General features: G+C 43.9%; 1 protein-coding gene across 5 annotated transcripts in view; it reads right to left on the bottom strand.

The window, feature by feature from the left end:
- Window positions 1-3,437: 3,437 nt before the first annotated feature.
- LOC103158874 (SET and MYND domain containing 4) overlaps window positions 3,438-18,796 on the bottom strand; it is a 50,409-nt gene continuing 35,050 nt past the window's right edge. For 4 of the 5 annotated variants that reach the window (XM_027426750.2, XM_027426752.2, XM_027426749.2 and 1 more), the window contains exons 6-11: window positions 9,516-9,698; window positions 8,897-9,060; window positions 6,657-6,789; window positions 5,733-5,849; window positions 5,467-5,590; window positions 3,438-4,196 (exon numbers count right to left, since the gene is read on the bottom strand). In XM_027426750.2, the coding sequence (XP_027282551.1) occupies window positions 4,043-4,196; window positions 5,467-5,590; window positions 5,733-5,849; window positions 6,657-6,789; window positions 8,897-9,060; window positions 9,516-9,698 (875 nt within the window). In that variant the 3' untranslated portion in view covers window positions 3,438-4,042. Of the gene's footprint in view, window positions 4,197-5,466; window positions 5,591-5,732; window positions 5,850-6,656; window positions 6,869-8,896; window positions 9,061-9,515; window positions 9,699-18,796 lie in introns of those variants that run through there. The other variant, XR_004770875.1, reaches the window with a different exon arrangement.

Here is an 18,796-nt window from a genome sequence, read left to right as displayed (position 1 = left end):
AGCCAACCTCTTAACAGTTCTATTATCTTCAGGGACCACCCTTTTACCACATGGGTTCTTGGGAAACTCACAATCCACACTGTAGGACATGTTCCTAAAGAACCCAGTTTGTGTATTTCTGTGTTTATGTAGGTATGTGTCTGTGCACTGGGTCCTGTAGAGGCCAGAGGACAATCTTGGGTGTCATTTCTCAGGAGGTGTCCACTTTACAAATTAAAAACATATCTATTATTGGGGGCTGGAGACATGGCTCAGGGATTCAGAACCTCTTGCAGAGGACCCAGGGTTTGGTTCCTAGCACCCACGTGGTGGCTCACAACCCTGTATAACTCCAGTTCCAGGGAATCTGATGCCCTCTTCTGGCCTCCATAGGTACTGCTTGCATGTAGTGCACGGACATGCATGCAGGCAAAACACCCATACACATTAACACTTAAAAACCATTATTGGTATGCATGCACGAAGTGTGTGTGTGTGTGTGTGTGCCACAGCATGCATATGGAAGTCAGGGGACAGTTTTGTGGAGCTGCTTCTCTCCTTGCACCTTTATGTGGCTTCTGAGGATTAAACTGGAATTACCAAGTTTGTATGGCAAGTGTCTTTTCCTGCTAAGACATCTTTTTTTTTTTTTTTTTTTTTTTTTTTTTTTTTTTTTTTTGGTTTTTTGAGACAGGGTTTCTCTGTGGCTTTGGAGGCTGTCCTGGAACTAGCTCTTGTAGACCAGGCTGGTCTCAAACTCACAGAGATCCACCTACCTCTGCCTCCCGAGTGCTGGAATTAAAGGCGTGTGCCACCAATGCCTGGCTCTTGCTAAGACACCTTGTTACCAACTCCTATTTTTTTTTTCCCCAGTCTCTCACTGGCCTGGAAAAGACTATGTAGACAAGGACAGCTGGCTGGCCAGTGAGCCCCAGGGATTCATTTGTCTCCATCTTGCCAATGTTGGATCATAAGCACGTGCCACCACAGCTTGCTTCTCTTCACATGGTTTTTGGGGTCGACCTTAGGTTCTTGTGCTTGGAGGACAAGCTAAATTTTACCAGTCGGGACTACTTATTTATTATTAGAGATAGGGTTTCTTTGTGTAGCCCTGGCTGTACTGTAACTCACTCGGTAGATTAGGCTACCCTGAAACTCAGAGATCTGTCTGCGTCTGCCTCCTGAGTGCTGGCATTAAAATTGTGTGCCATCTTAGCAAGCTTAAACGCATAGTTTCATTTTATCCCTCTTTTTATTTACTTTGAAAGATTTATTTTAAACTCTCTCTCTCTCTCTCTCTCTCTCTCTCTCTCTCTCTCTCTCTCTCTCTCTGTGTGTGTGTGTGTGTGTGTGTTTGCTTAGGAGTATGCATGCATCTGTGTAATTGAGTATGGGTGCCCATGTAGGCCAGATGTGTTGGGTCCCATGAAGCTGGGAGTTACAGGTGGCTGTGAGCCACTCAGTGTGGGTGCTGAGAACTGGACTGAGGTCCTCTTCAAAAGCAGTATGTGCTCTTAACTGCTGAAACACCTCTTCAGCCCTTTTATTTTATTATTTTTGTTTTGTTTTGTTTTCTGAAACAGGGTTTCTCTGTGCAGCCCCGCTGTCCTGGAATGTGCTTTGTAGAACAGGCTGGCCTAGAACTCAGAGATCTGCCTGCCTCAGCCTCTTAAGTGCTGAGACTAAAGTTGTGCACCACCATGCCTGGCTTAGCTGTTTTATTTTTGAGACAAGATCTTTTGTAGCCCAGACTGCCCTCTAACTCTTGACCATCTTGTCTTGGCCTCCTGAGGGTTGAGATTATAAGTGTGCTGCTACCATGGCCAACCTATGCTAGATTTTAATGCAAGCACAAACATTCTCAAGCTAAGGTCACATGAGACAATTAGAGATTTCTTCTTTGATTTTTATTTCATGTGTGTGCGTGTTTTGCCTGCATTTATATCTGCGCACCATGTGCACACAGTGCCCACAGAGACCAGAAGAGGGCAATGGGCTCCCAGAACTGGAATTACAGAGAGATGTTGGCTGCCATTTGGGTACTGGAAATCAAACTCAGGACCTTCAGAAGAGCAATACATACTCTTAGCCACTTAGCCATCTCTCCAGCCCTGAGAGACATACTTCATAACTTCAGGAAATAATTCTTTATTTTGGACCGGGATAACAAAAGAGTTGTCTGCAGGACTAAACTTTTTTCCTGAGGAAACTCTATCAAAAAAACCTTACAGGTTGGACTGGAGAAATGGTTCAGAGGTTAAGATGACTGGCTGCTCTTGCAGAGGTCCTGAATTCAATGCTAGCGACCATCTATAATGAGATCTGGTGCCCTCTTCTGGCATGCAGGCACACATGCAAGCATAATATGCTATACATAATAAAACAAAACAAAACAAAACAAAACAAAACAAAACAAAACAAAACAAAAAAACCCAAACACCTTACATGTCACCTCTTTGTAATACTACATTAATAGACAGCAGGAGAATCAAATTCGGCCCACTTTCCATTCCACAAATGTTGGAATGCTATCTTCCATCACCCAGCTTCTTGGAAAGATGCTGTCAGGCATCTTCAGGACTATTTATTTCTTGATTGTAATGCCATGGCAACTAACAGCCACTTCTTGGGCACAGCCAGGGTGGGTAAGTTCCTAAAAGCAGTGTATAACTCATCTGACCAAATTGGTCACCAGTAATAATGTAATAAGGATCAGTCAGAAAATCCCACAGTTTCTGACCTTGGGGGTCTGGACCACCACTACACATCCTTGAGGAAAGGGGAAGCCATCCCTCCCTTCTGTCTCACTTTGAAACCATAAGCAGCAATATCTACAACCTCAGCACTTGGGGGTGGGGGGCATTTGGGTATCAACCATGAGCCTCACACTCTACCAGTGAGCTACACCCCCAGCTCCTTGTGGAATGTTTGTCGGACTCTTGATTCTCTTTGTACACAGAACTTTTAAACCTAGTACTTGGAAGGCTGAGGCAGGAGGATGATATGTTTAAGGATAGACTGGCTTACAGAATGAGGTCCTGTCTTCAAATAAAAAAAACCTGAGTAGTTTATTTTCAGGTTTGCTAACATATAACTCAGAAAGGAGGCATATGTGCTATAAAGTCATCCATCCCTTCAAGTTTGAGTTTTATTAGTGCCTGGACAATGAATCTGTCAAAAAGATTTAGTGAAAGCCAGAAAATAAAATAAAAAACTGGGGGCTAGAGAGATGGCTTAGTGGTTAACAGCACTGGTTGCTCTTCCGGAGGACCCAAGTTCAATTCCTAGCACTCACATGGCAGCTCACACCCGTTTGTAACTCCAGTTTCAGTGCTTCTGACACTCTCACACAGACATACATGTAGGCAAAACACCAATGAAATTAAAAACAAAAAGAATTAGAAAACCAGCAGGAAACAAATACAGAGTTGCCATCCCAGGAAGAAACTACCCAAGAGTAATATAGCCCCATGTTTATTTCTCTACTCACAAATTATACACCACCAATTTTATTGAAGAATTTAAGGAAGCAGAATATTGTAAGTATAATTGTGTGTCTCTTGAAGTAGAAAGTCAACCAATTTCTTGCTGTATACTGTTTTTTAATTACAATACAAGACTAAGAACTGAAGTTCCTCCTGGAGTGGTACACAGCACTTCATTGCTACCAGAAACCATAGGGATGTCCCAGGGAAACAGACTCTCACATTTAGTGAGATGAAATCAGACTCTCACATTTAGTGAGATGAAATCAAGTTGAAACCCTAGGCTAGTCTCAGCTGCCTGCAGACCAGCGGCGACCTTTAAAGCACTGGGTTTCCACAAATACTGGTCTAAGTCTTTTCTGGGGATGGGGAGTTTCTATCAGAGGGCAGTTAGTTTCTGCAAGCAACAGCCATCAGGACAGTGCCTCTCAACCATTGTTTCCCAAGTGCTCCCTGCCATCAAGACACAGCTTAGGACAGCTGGGTAGGTCCTGTTCTTTCTGATGACAACTTCAAACCAACATAGCTTCTTTACCTCATCTGCCAGAGTTCCCTTCTTGTGAGCTGGAATGTACATTCTACACCAAAGGCCCCACAGGGATGAATGATGAGCCTAATAAACAGGATTTCATCTCCCGGAGCTCCTGGACCTCATCGCTCTCAGGGCCACAGTGAACCAACAGGATCTTTTCTGCTTTCCATATGGCATTCAGAGCTTCAGGCACTGCCAACCTGAACCAAGGGAGGAAAGCTGGTCAGTTCACTCATTCAGTCAAAATGAAAGCTGGCTCCTTTCTGGACAGAGGACACAAAGGATCAAGTTTAATTCCATCCTCCACAATCTACAGAGGGCACAAAGGGTTCACCATACCCTCCAGAATCTGATCTTACCATCTAAAGGGGTAGATAAGAAACTTCACAAGCACACTGCAAAGCAGAGTTTGAGGAAAGTGTGTGTGTGTGTGTGTGTGTGTGTGTGTGTGTGTGTGTGAGAGAGAGAGAGAGAGAGAGAGAGAGAGAGAGAGAGAGAGAGAGAGTGTGTGTGTGTTAGACTCCAGGATCCTGAGAAAAGTGGGCAAATTTATGAAAGCTTTATACAGAGTTGTTCATTTTAGGGCATCCATGTCCCACCTGACTGACTTTGTGTTTCCATGTCTGGTAATTAGGTCTAAGCTTCAAACACTTTCCCTTAGCAATGCACACTAATGAGTTTTTAATACAGGCTGGAGGTATGGTATCCACACAGGAACACTACAATTGGGGACTCTTTCATTTCAAGTGATCACAGTAGCAAAATTGGGTGTAGGACCAGCTAGTTCATCAACTCTGCTCTTGTCTTTTTTTTTTTTTCCCTTCCTCTTCTTCTGTGCAGTGCCAGGGACGGAACCCAGGGCCTTGTGCATGCTAGGCAAGTGGGCTACAACTGAACCATTCCCCCAGCTTCCTTTTTTAACCTTTAAAGCAGCAATTCTTAACCTTGACGTAACTACTTGGTAACTCTACTGTTGAGGGTGTCCTGTGCACTCAGGGTTAGCCTTTACCCACTAGGATGCTGGCAGTACCCTCCCTCGGTCCATAACAACCAAAACTGTCTCCAGACATTGGCCAATGCTATCTGAAGGCAGAATTTCTTCTGCTTGAAAACAACTGCTTTAAAAGGAATAGGACGCAAACTTGGGAAAAGGCAGAGGCCCTGGAGTTGAGAATGCTGGGAATGAGTAAGCCAAGGGGGTGTGATTAAGCCCAGAGGAATGCTAGAGGGCGGGTGAGGCTGCCTGGAAGCCCTCCCTGGGAAACTCAATTGAGAACTAAGAGCTTTCTTCACATCTCTCAGGAGAAAATTCAAAGCTTAAAGCCTGTCAGTGAAACAGAGGGCAACGATCTGTCCTAAGGAGGAGACAGAAGGAAAGGTTTCAACATCTGAAAATCACTGTAGCAAAGTCATCCACAAAAGCAGAACAGGACGTGCCCTGGCCAAGTGCTAGGAAGAGGAAAGACCTACCCATTGAACAGGACCTGGGCCAGTTTGAAGAGCTCATGGCCGATTTCAACACTGGAAGGTCCATGGCGAGCTTCAACTACACGAACACTCTTCCGTACATGGGTAGCAGACGTTTGCCAGTCTCCTGGGAGAGAACAGTCTCATTACAGAAGAGAACCACCATCAGCCAAGGCTCTCAGGGTACGGAAAGCAGAATGGAAGGGAGAGACAAATAGCCCATGTGAACGCCACAATTGAACAGGCAGGGAAGGACAACTGCAGCTTACCTAAGGCAGCATAGGCCTGGGCCAGGCTGTCTTCAATTTCCCCCACCACAGTGTGTTCTGCTGATAGGAAGCTCTCGGCGGCCTCCCGGCATCCCAATAACTGTTGAACGGCTTTCTCTATTGAGTCAAAGGAAAAACACCTCACAACAGACATAAACCTGGACATGAGCACTCAGTCAGGTTCTCTATTGGTTGGGCCAATGTGGAAATGCCCTTTCCCTGAGTCAACAACTCAGCATTCCAGGAAAGTTGTCTCTTATGTTTTCTCTTTCAGCAGGAAAGGGTGCTAGATGAGGCCTCCCCACATTTACCTTAGGCTCCTAACATCCATTGTCCAGTGTAACCACCTGTAATCATTACTTCTCCTGACTCTAGGCTAAAGGTCAACTTCAAAATCTAGGCTAAACAGGTGAAACAGTCCTAGCAAGTCAGTGTCTAATAGCAAGTTTCACAAATCCCTTTCTTAAAAGAAAGGGAACCCTCTCTCCCTGTGTTAGTGCTCACTCAGGCTAGCTATGTAAGCTCTCCCTGAGCCACAGCGCCAGCCCAGAGCAGGATCCGCTGAGGCTGCAGAACAACCTTCCCACGAGGGTCAGTCATCACACTGGGAGTTAAGATAAATGACACGAGACTTCTGGAGCCACACAAAGCTCATGGAAGTCAGAAAGTCTTTCTGGTGCTCATGGTACTAAAACTAGCTGATGCAGTAGACACAGCTTAAACCATGTGGTAGTCTTTCAAGGACACTGACTACAGCGGGTTAGGGGTTGGTCTCACTGGCTTACATAGCCATCTTGTGGCTGGTGCTGGGATAATGAAATTCAAGTCCTCAATCATTTACTGAGGCCTATTCTTGAGTGCAAGGTGACAGCAGAATAAACAAAAGGAAAGGGGTTGGAGAACCGAAGCAGGAGCCAGTCTCACCTAGTTTACCATCTCTGAGAAGCTTCTGGGCCATGTAAACCTGCTGCTGAAGGTCCCGGAGGCGGGAATCCAGGTGGTCCCTGCTGACAGATTCTGTGCAAGATTTGTTGTTGCAGCTCAGTACATCATTTCCCTGTGGAAGCCAGTTCTATCTTTATTCCCAAGCCAGAGCAGTTATCAGCACTGTGTGTTTGAGCTACAGGGTGACTGACCTGATGGGAAAAAGGACTCCTGCAATAACACACTACAAACAAGGCCTGAGCGAAATTCTAGTGAAAGCAGTACCTGATCTCACTCTGAGACTTAATTTTTGGACAGAAACCATATAGTTTGTAATCTTTTCCACCTCAGCAGCCCCTCATCTCTTTTTGGGAACAGTCCTCTAGATGATGAACATATATAGGCTGGTTATTTTTAAAAGCCATAAGAAAACCAATATAGAAATCTGAATGTGGTCACACATTGCTGTAACAGTGGCACTTGGGAATTTGAGACAGAAGATGACAAGTTTGAGGCCCACGAGGGTGATGGAATGAGCTCATCTTATTAAGAATCTAATGGAGGGGCTGGAAAGGTGGCTCAGCAGTTAAGAGCACTGACTGCTCTCTCAGAAGACCTGGGTTCAATTCCCAGCACTCACACGGCAGCTCACAACTGCCTGTAACTTTACTTCCAGGGGATCTGACATCTTTACACAGACATACATGCAGGTAAAACACCAACACACATAAAATAAAAATAAATAATTTTTAAAAATCTATTGAAGAAAGCCAGGCATAGTTCTGCAGACTGGTAAAAATCCCAGTACTTGGGAAGTTGGGGTAGGGGCATCTCAAGTTTGAGGCCATCATGGACTATGAAATGAATTCTAGGCTAGTTGGGTGTAGTCGTTTGAAAGAAAATGGTCCCCAAAGGGAGTGACACTATTAGGAGGTATGGCCTTGTTGGAGGAAGTGTCACTGTGGTGATGGGCTTTGAGGTCTCTTTTCTCAAGCTTCACTCAGTGTGACAGCTGACTTCCTGTTGCCTCTTAGCCAGGATGTAGGGCTCTCAGCTCCAGTACCACACCTTCCCAGATACCATCATGCTCCTGCTATGATGACCTCTGAAACTGTAAGCGAGCCATCCCAATGAAATGTTTTCTTTATAAGAGTTGCTGTGGTCATGGTGGCTCTTCACAGCAATAGTAACTCTATGACATTGGGGATACACAATGACACCCTGTCTCAAGAGAGCAAGAGTGAGGGGGAGAGCTAATATGAAGGGTGCTAGGGCCCAGCATGGCGGTACACACCTTTAATCCCAGCACTTGGGAGGCAGAGGACAGGTGGAGCTCTATGAATTCCAGGCCAGCTAAGGGTACACAGTGAGACCCTGCCTAAAACAACCATCAAAACAAAAAGTGCTAGACCTCATATTTGACCCTTGGGTTTACAATTTTAGCTCCTCAACACAACTTCCAGTATTCCTAACAAGAAGGCCATCCTTTGGCAGTGGAGAAAATGTTTCACCTGATTATGAATATAGATTCCAGTGTCTATGCCATTATCTGGATCTCTAAGGATCTTCGTTGACTCTTCCAGGGTCAACACCCTTAGCTGAGGAGCTCAGATGCAGTTCCTTCTTCTGGGAAAACTATCTGGGTTTGATTTTCCCCCAGTTTCTGCATCAATGACAGACAATAAGCTTTCTGCTTGGGTTGGGTGGTGGTGGCGCACGCTTTTAGTCCCAGCACTCTGGAGGCAGAGGCAGGCAGATCTTCGTGAGTTTGAGGCCAGCTTGCTCTACAAAGCTATTCTCAAAAAACTGAGAGAGAGAGAGAAAGAGAGAGAGAGAGAGAGAGATCTGGGTGCTGGTGATGTTATCTGAGCCCCCAGATTAAGTTGCATCTCTGGAATGTTGTTTTAATAGATGGGGGTCTCATGTGAGATTGGCCTCAGACTTGAGATTCTTCTGCTTCAGCTTTCTGGGTGCTGGGGTTTTAGGCATGAGTCAGGTAATTTATTTGAGCAAGTACTTTTCTAGTTTTTTTCTCCTACTGGGTCAAAATTAAATTTTGTGTCATTTTTAAGGAAAACATAAAATCCAGCCTGACCTGTGGTTGTTCACAGGGTCAGTCAACATGTTTAGACAATTTACTAAAATGGAAATGATAATAGTGCTGTCTATAAATGTCCCAGGTTTCTCCTGGTGACTCCTTTGAGCTGGAGCACTAACCTCTGGGAAGAGTAGAGATTTACCTGCATGAGCGCTCTGCATGTGTTACAACAGAAGGCTTCCCACTTGGGCTCTGCAGCTGCTCTGAGCGTCTCAGTGTGACAAGCTGGACAGATGCAGTCAAAGAAGTACTGAGAACTCAGCTTCTTCTGTCTCTCAGCAACACCCATCCGGCTCTCATGAGGCCCTGGAGAGAGGTCACCCATAGTTACTGCTCACATCAAGAGAGTCAAAGCCTACTCAACAGAGGAGCTTGGGACAGTCACCATGTGACCGAAATGATGGAACTGGGTGGGGCTCTGGCTCAGTGATAGACAGTGAGGCTCGGCACTATCCTATCATCTCAAAAGAACAACACATGGGTGGGAGTGGACAAGCTTCCAAGCTGCTGGGGCAGGAAGAAGAAGCAGCTGAGAAGACAGGCAGTGTACAGTGTTCAGCATTGAGAGACATGGCTCACTGTCCTCAATAGGCCTTTTTATTATGGTCAGAAGACCTTTCTCATTGGCCTGAGGATGCATTGCCTTCTCTAGGAAAAACACAGGAGGAGTAGGAGGCACTGGTCCAGTGCCTGCTCATTCCTGTCCACTTATCCTTTTCAGGTGGCGCAGGGCAGGGCAGTGGAAAGAAAGGCTGGCTCACCATAGCAGTGCACAATCTCTTGTCCTTTTCTGATCTGCTGTGTTGCCCGGATGGTGGCGACAGTGCTAGTGAAGGACACACTAGTGTTGGGGCTGCAGGAGTGGTTCAGGAGGCTGACAACAGGGAAGATGCCTGTGGCAAGGCGAACCTGCCTGCTGTTGGTAATGACGTTCTCTCTAGACCCTGAAGGTGCAAGAACAGAGGAAACATGCATCAGGACATTTGTCCTGTCCTTACCATCTATTCTCAGAAGATGAACTGAGCAGCTGGGCCTGAAGCCCATCTGAGTCATGGCTCTGCAGCCGGATCCAATATAAATCGGATGGAACATGACTCATAGCAAACTCTGGTCCCCAGGAAGCAAAGTGAATGAGTACACGAAAGGTCCCCTGGAGCCTAACCATTATGCCTGTATGTCACTCAAAAATCCCAATATTAGAATTTATAAAAAATAATCAAAAAGGGATTATCAGTAGGGCACTTCTAGAGTTTCATAATGTTCACCCCTGAGATTATCTCCCCCAAATTTTAAAGTCTGGGTGCTTTTGTTTAACTGTTCTTTGTTTGGCTACTGGAGTTAAGTGTCCTAGTTAGTGTAGCATACTTTACGTATACAGCCTTACATGTGTATAAAAACACACAGCCTTCTTCATCCTGCCCTTTGTCTAATCTTTTTAGAAACTGCTCTGCAGTCTCATGTAAGCACACGGTCTGTACTTGTTGTACTAAAAGCAGTCTTATGTCCCAGACAAGCTCACTGCAGTACACACACCTGCAGATATGGAAGAAAAAGGGCCTCTAGGCAGTGATGCTGGTCTGCATGCTGGTCTTCACTCACACATATGTGTGTTTTTCATACTCCTGTGCATAGCTATGTTCATGTTAGGTTTCTGCTGCTATGGCAAAATCAATTTTATTTTTATTTATTTATTTATTTTGAGACAGGGTTTCTCTGTGGCTTTTGAGGCTGTCCTGGAACTAGCTTGTGTAGACCAGGCTGGTCTCGAACTCACAGAGATCCACCTGCCTCTGCCTCCCGAGTGCTGGGATTAAAGGTGTGCGCTACCAATGCCCATTATTTATTTATTTATTTTTTAAGGTGTATTTATTTATTATGTATACAGGGTTCTGCCTGCATGTATGCCTGCAGGCCAAAAGAAGGCACCGGATTTCATTATAGATGGTTATGAGCCACCATGTGGTTGCTGGGAATTGAACTTAGGACCTCTGGAAGAGCAGCCACTGCTCTTAACCTCTGAGTCATCTCTCCAGCCTGGCAAAATCAATTTTAAAAGAAGCAAAGGAAAGGTAAGCTGACTGATGCATGTTTGTAATCCTAGCATTTGAGAGGCTAGGACAAGAGGATCAGCCTGGGCCACATAACTGATCCTGGCCCAAACAAAACAAAACCAAAACCCAACCAAAACAAGCAGCAAAAGAGGCACTGGGGAGGTTTCCCTCCATTATTCCCTATGCCCCCAAAGTTAATGGTGGTCAAGGCTTTAGCAAAAGGACCTGTGGGTGACATGTAAGATCCAAACTCTAACTGCCTACATGCTTTTCAAACAAAATGCTAATTGATTTGGTCTTACAGTTTCTCAAGCCAAAGAAGTTCAGAAGCAGAGAACTAACATGTAGAAATATATGGTGGGGGTTTCTGACAATGGCAAGACAGACAGACAGACAGCAATAGACTAGAGGAGGCAGAAAACTCCCAGGGCAAACAAAACCCCATTCCTACTCAAGTTTCATCACACATGGACATTTCACTTAACCAGGGGCTCCTAGAGGGACTACATATCTACAAGGGTTTTTTATAATAGCTAAGCATAAGCCAGATGGGTATGATATCATATTTCCAATAAGCTGGCTGAAATGTGAAAAAACACTGATACTTAAAGGAAAAGTTTTCTAAAACACTGGGAAATCATCAGATAACTGTGGTGTCACTGTACATAGGCCAGAAATCTCAAATAGTCGTTTATCAGAGAAGTAACTAGTCCGGACACAAATGTAATGAACAAAGAAAATACCACGAACCATCATGTGAAAATGTTTTACAAAGGAAAAATTAAATATGAGAATTATGTTGTCTCTCTGCAGACAATTCTATTATCTGTTGCTATGGGGGACAAGCATAGGACATGTAAATACAATTCACAGGGAATCCAAATGACTCAATTTTAGTCAATAGTTCTACAAACTGCATTAAAATCTTTCATCAGAGCTTCTCCTAAGTGCTTAGCTGATTTGAGTCCCTCTCCGGCTTCCAATGCCTACCTTCTGGAATATGTGCTAATGAGCAGTGAAAATGCTAAAAGGTAGGCAGCAGGAAGGAGCGGTACAGGGCACGAACAATTTGTCGTCTGAATAATCAGTGTCTGCATAATTAAAAGTTGACTTGCATTCTCAACTACTGATAACTGGCAGTCTGTATTAGAACAGTTGCTAAAATTTTCTCAGAAGAAAATGATTGCACCCAGTGAGTAATGTCAGCGTTGTGAATTATTTATAGATTCTCCTCCAGCAGGAGTAGGCTCAGGAACTGAGTGGGGTATTGGTGTCAGAGTTGAATGTCTCTCTAATTATTTCTAAAAAATTGAGTATTGATTTTTAAAAATTACTCAATATTTTGCATTAGTCATCTATTAGTGTAGATAATAGGAAGAGAGGGTATGTATGCACCTTATCAACCAAATTTAATGGGTGACATTTTGTATATAAAAATAAGTGTGAGTGATTCTCTAGCAAAAGTGAACCTTGGACTTAGAAGTGCCCTGGCACATTTCAAATGGGCTCTAAGTAAAAGAAAAACAACAAAAGACTCATTTGCACTTCTAGGATATAGCTACCCTGATAAATAGTCTGCAAAATAGGAAGTGTGTGTAGGCATTAAGACCAAACTGAAGCACACCAAAGGGCAGTCAGCTGACTCAAGACCACACAAAGCCTCATCAAGGCTTGCTAAGACATGAATCCAGGTGCAACACAGATGTGTCCTTCCCACGGGAAGAGAAGCACACAGCCCTATACCAAGAATATCATCAGTGGCCAGACCTATCCCTTGAGATGGGAACAGAGACAGGTTTTTGAGGAACTTTGATTAAAAAGAATTTATGCAAAGATAATAACATACATTTTTATAGGTTTTTGTCAAAGTCTATCCTAGTTAACACTTTAATCCTTCTTCTGTGCCACTAATGAAACAGCTGCTAATGAAATTCAATGAGAACACTAAACTGGGAGGTGTTGGAACCCAAAAGAAACAATAAAAAGGGATATAATGAGATTAGAACTATGAATAGACTAAAACAGAATTAGACAGTAAAAAAATGAAAGCGAACATTGCTGGTGGCATGAAACTGGTACGACTCACCTGGAGGGCAAATTTGCAGTATGTATCAAGTGCCTTAAAAAATGTTCCTATGGAAATATTCTTAGCACTTAGATTGTTTCTATTACAAAAAACCAATTAAAGTTACAAAAAGAATACATGGTAGTTACACCGAAGTTAGAAACTGAAAATCATAGAGACAAGGACCGTCATCTAAAATCCAACTAGGCAGGCCCAACGTTTTGATGTGTTGTCTTTGCAGTGGCCCTTCTAGTTCTATTCATAATTATTACTGTTACTATTATTTGGACAGGATTTTGCCATGCAGCCCATCCTGCCTCAGGCTCATGAGTGCTGAGACTGTAGGCGTGGGACATCATACCTGGTGTATGGAATTCTTAAAATAATTTGTGACAAGGGCACATGGTGATTTGTAAGTTACTTCTTTTCACATAATATGCCATGGCCTTTTTTAAAAAATACCCTGCCCTAATGCATTAAAAATGTAATTAAAAAGCAAACCAACTATCTTAGTTAGGGCTTCTATTGTTGAGATAAAACACCATGACCAAAAGCTACCTGGGGAGGGAAGGTTTATTTCTTCTTACAACTCTCAGGTGACATGCCTTTACTGAGGGAAGTCAGGGCAGGAACTCAAGGCAGGAACCTGGAGACAGGAACTGAAGCGGGAGCCATAGAGAAATCCTGCTTGCTGGTTTGCTCAACCTGTTTTTATATACCCGCTGTGATCTGTGCCCATCCACACCAGTCATTAATCAGACTTACCCACAGGCCAATCTTACGCAGGCATTTTCTCAATTAATATTCCTTCTTCCAAGACATCAACAAAATGACTGCCAGTCTCATAAGCAAAATGACTGCCAGTCTCTGTAGAGAGGGTATAGGCTGGCCACTTTTTAACCATGATTATTTGCTTGCTTGTGAGCATTTATAAAAGCTTCATCAAGAGGCTGTGGGTGTAGCTCAGTTGCTAGGAAAGCACCAGGCTCTGCGTTTGATGTTTGACATTGCATACATCCAGAACAAAACAAATATATATGGAATGCATGATTGTGGTGGTATTTTGTTTATGATCTATCAAATAAAGCTTGCCTGAAGATCAGAGTGCAAAGCTAGCCACACTAGACAGCCAGAGAGGCCAGGCAGTGGTGGTACACACCTTTAATCCCAGCACTTGGGAGACAGAGGCTGACAGATCTGTTAGTTCAAGGCCACCTTGAGCTTGAAATTGATCCAGTCTAAAAGAGAAATAGAGCTCACACAAGATGATCTCAGAACTTGGGATCCCATGCCTTTAATCCCAGCATTAGAGAGAAATATATGGTGGGAGGAGACGGGCTCAGTGTAGTCTGAGGAGCAGTGCAGCTGGGAACAGTCTGAGGTTCTGTGGATCCCCCCTTTGGTCTGAGCATTGGTAGAAGTGAGAACTCTCTAGTGGCTGGCCACTTTGCTTCTCTGACCTTCAGCATTAACCTCAATATCTGTCTCTGGGCTTTTATTAGTTGTGCTACATGTAACAGTCACAAGCTAAACTCTGCTGGGCATAGTAGTGCATCCAAGCACTTGGGAAGTGGAGGCCGGAGGCTCTTGAGCTCAAGGTCTTCCTCAGCTATGTAAATGAGTTTCAGGCCAGCCTGAGCTATGAGGGACTCTGCCTCAAAATTTTAGTTTCAGTTAAGTATCATTATTTTATGTCTATGAATGCTTTGCTTGCATGTATGCATAAAGTGCCATTGAGTCCAGAAGACATCAGATCTCCTGGAAAGGGAGTTACAGACGGTTGTGAACTGCCATGTAGGTGCTGGGAATTGAATCCAGGTTCTCTGAAAGCAGCCAGTGTTCCTAACCACTGAGATATCTCTACAGCCCCCTTAAGTTAAGTATTTTTAAAAAAAGAAAAAGAGCTCCTAGGGTCTGAGCACAAGCAAAATAATCAGGCATATATTTAATTTTTTATTTAATTTATTTGTTTTATTATCTATGTGTGTAGATTCAAAGGCATGGGTGTGGAGGTCAAAGAACAATTTTGGGGAGTCAGTTCTCTCCTTCCACCATGGGGAATCCTGGGATCAAGCTCAGGTCATCAGGCTTGGCAGGAGCAAGCTCCTTTACTAGCTGAGTCATCTCACTGGCCATTAAGAGTTATATATTTTTATTTCACATAATACTATCATACTCTGAATAGTAGACTTTTTTTTTCCACTTAGAAATAATGTTGTGCGGGGCTGGAGAGATGGCTCAGAGGTTAAGAGCACTGACTGCTCTTCCAGAGATCCTGAGTTCAATTCCCAGCAACCACATGGTGGCTCACAACCATCTGTTATGAGATCTGGTGCCCTCTTCTGGTGTGCAGATATACATGGAAGCAGAATGTTGTATACATAATAAATAAATAAAATCTAAAAAAAAAAAGAAAAGAAATAATGTTGTGCATCTTTCCTTGTAGACTATCTTTTTTTTTTTTTTTTTGGCAGACATCATATTCGGGTGTATTCCTCTTTCAGGGTCTGCATCAATCATCCAGTAGTTGGCATGGTCCCTGGTGGCTGTGATTAGCTCCAGTGAGCCTATCTTCTGATTTCTGACTGGGGGAGTGGCCCTCCAATGCACTGTCATCGAGAGAGCAAATCCTATGGCATTTCTTCGCAGTTCATTATGGACTCTTGTAAACATGTTTATTGGTTTCTACAGAGCATACAAGACAAGAGGCATGAATGGAGGGAAGACAAGAATTGGGAAGGAGATGTACACTTCTGCTTCCTGCGGGTATGGCATGCCACTACCAGGAACCTCCACATGTTCAGCTATCCAGACGCTCTTCATTTTTGTTTTATTATTTATTTATTTAGGTTTTTTTTTTTTTTTTTTTTTTTTTTTTTTTTTTTTTTTTTTTTTGAGACAGGGTTTCTGTGGCTTTGGAGGCTGTCCTGGAACTTGCTCTTGTGGACCAGGCTGGTCTGGAACTCACAGAGTTCTGCCTGCCTCTGCCTCCTGAGTGCTGGGCCTAAAGTTGTGCGCCACAATGCCTGGCTTTGTTTTATTTTTTTAAATTATTTTTCTTTGAGACAAGGTCTTACTGCATAGCCTGTAATTCATAATGTAGACCAAGCTGGCCTTGAACTCACAGAGATTCACTTGTCTCTGTCCCAAGTGCTAGGATTAAAGGCATGCACTACCATGCCTTGTTTATTATTTGAGACAAGGTCTTGCTATACATCATACCCTGGCTTTGCTTTTGGAATTCTTCTGCTTAATTCTTCCAAATACTGTGATTACAAGTGTGCGGCCAGTATGTCCATCATTGAAGACATATATACTTTTTGGTGTGTGGATTTATTTGTGTGGGTATGGAGTACATGTGCACAAGTGAACATGTGGAGCCTGGAGGTTGATTTGGTGCCTCAAACTTATTTTTCTATTAGTATCATGTGTATGAGAGCATGTGTGCACATGTGCCATGGCATACACGTGGGTGTCAGTTCTCATGTATATGAGAGCATGTGTGCACATGTACCATGGCATACAGGTGGGTATCAATCAGTTCTGTCCATCTACTTTCACAGAAGCTCTGGGATGAGACGAGGTTGTCAGGCAAGAACTCGGTCTTGTCTGTAAAATGAGGGTGGTACTGAGTGCCCAGCTTATTTTTTTAAGGACTTTTTTGTCTGAATCTAGGGCTCACAGATGAGGGCAAGGTCCATTAGGGATGAGTGAACAGGGATCTACCTGTTTCTCCATGTCACCAATGCCCAGCTTTTTACACGAGTGCTAGGGATCTGAACTCAGGTCCTCATGCTTGCCCAGTCAGCATTTTTCCAACTGAGTCATTCCCCCCAGTACCTGAATCCTCATTTTTTAAATTAAAAATTTATTGAGACATGGTCTTATGTAGCCAAGGCTGACTTTAAACTCATTTATGTAGCCAAGATCCGCCTGCTTCTACCTCCTGAGTGCTGGGATTAAAGGCATGCACCACCAACGCCCGGCTCTTTTTCAGTTTTAATGTATTTATTTTTATCTGCATGGGTGTTTCCCTTGGATTTATGTTTGTGCACTACAAGTATTCCTGATGTCCACAGAAGCCAGAAAACAGTGTTAGATTCCTCTGAGTGAGTTGTGAGTCACCATGTGGGTGCTGGGAATCAAACTCGGATCCTTGGAAAGACCAGCCAGTGCTTTTAAACACTAACTCAGCTTTTTTAGTAACTGGGAATGCAGAGCCTGTGCTACCAGGCCTGAGCAGAGAATTCTTTGACATATGAGTACCCATAAGTATGCTGGTTGGGTCCAGGAGTTGACATAGGATGTCTTCCTTGATTGCACTCCATCTTATTACCTTATTTTTTGAGACTACGGTTTTCATTGGTTCACCTGTGAATCACTATCACTGATTGGCTAGACTGCTTGGTGAGGGAGTGTCTGCCCCTGCCCCTCATTCTCATGCCTCTGCTTCCTAGTGTTAGGATTATAAGAGTATGCTTTTGCCAGTCCAGCTTTTTTTTTTGGTGGGTGCCTCCTATCTGAATTTAGGTCCTCACATGCACAGCACACACTGCTCATTGAGCAACTTTTCTGGTACAGTTCCTTAGCTAGAGATTGTTACTCACTGAGCCATTTTCCTGGTCCTCGAGATAGAGAATGTTTCTCACTGGGCCATGTCCCCAGCCTCCATCTAGAGACTGTTAGTTTTGTCAGATCTTTGTCTATATCAAGACTCTGTAAATTGCAGTCTGTGGGCTAATTCCTAGCCGTGCCTATTTTGTATAGCCTGTGGCCTAATAATGGTTTTCATACTCTGTGTGTGTGCTTGTGCATTTGTGTCTGAGTGTGGGCAGAAAGTACACATGTGTGTAGGGAGGTTAGAGGATAGACAACTTCTGAATCGTCTTTTTTTTTTCCAGGGCTGAGGCCCGAACCCAGGGCCTTGGGCTTGCTAGGCAAGCGCTCTACCACTGATCTAAATCCCCAACCCCCCCCCCTCTTTTTTTTGTTTTTGTTTTTATGAGACAGGGTTTCTCTGTAGCTTTGGAGGCTGTCCTGGAACTCACTCTATAGACCAGGCTGGCCTCGAACTCATAGAGATCCACCTGCCTCTGCGTCCTGAGCACTGGGACTAAAGGCGTGTGCCACCACCGCCCGGCTTATTTTATTTTTTATTTGTGTTTTGCCTGCATGCATGTCTGTGTGTCAGATCTTGGAGTTACAGACAGTTGTGAACTGCAATGTGGGTGCTGGGAATTAAACCCAGGTCCTCTGGAAGAGCAGACAGTCAGTGCTCTTAACCTCTGAGCCATCTCTCCAGCCCCTGATGTCTTTATCTTCTACTTTGTGGTTGTTTGAATGTAACTGGCCCCTGTAATCTCATAGGGAGTGGCACTATTAGGAGGTGCCGCTTTGCTGGAGTGGGTACGGCCTTGTTGGAGGAAGTATGTAACTGTGGGGGCAGGTTTTGAGGTTTCCTATGCTCAGAATACCACCCAGTGAGTTAGTTGAATTCCTATTGCCTGAATTCTCAGCTCCAGCACCATGTCTGTCTGCAGGCCACCACCCTCCCTGTCATGATGATAATGGACTAAACCTCTGAAACTAAGTGGGCCACCCCAGTTAAATGTTTTCTTTATAACAGTTGCCATAGTCATGCTATCTCTTCACAGTAATAGAAAACCCTAACCAAGACATACCTGAAACAGGTTCTCCTTGCTGTTCAGTGCTGTGTATGCCAAGCCAGCTCATCCATGATTCCCCGTCTCTGCCTCCTATCTAGTTATAGGAGCACTGAAATTACAGATGACCTTACTTCACCCAGCTTTATGTGGGTTCTGGGATCTGAACTCAGGTTCTCACATTTTCATGGCAGCATTTTATCCACTGAGCCATCTGCACAGCTGTTTTTTGTTTTTGTTTTTAGTGGTTAAGTAGTTGAAAA

The sequence above is a fragment of the Cricetulus griseus genome, chromosome 7, assembly GCF_003668045.3.
Source record: "Cricetulus griseus strain 17A/GY chromosome 7, alternate assembly CriGri-PICRH-1.0, whole genome shotgun sequence".
In the NCBI taxonomy this organism is placed as follows: Eukaryota; Metazoa; Chordata; class Mammalia; order Rodentia; family Cricetidae; genus Cricetulus; species Cricetulus griseus.
This window is presented reverse-complemented; position numbering and strand designations above follow the sequence as displayed.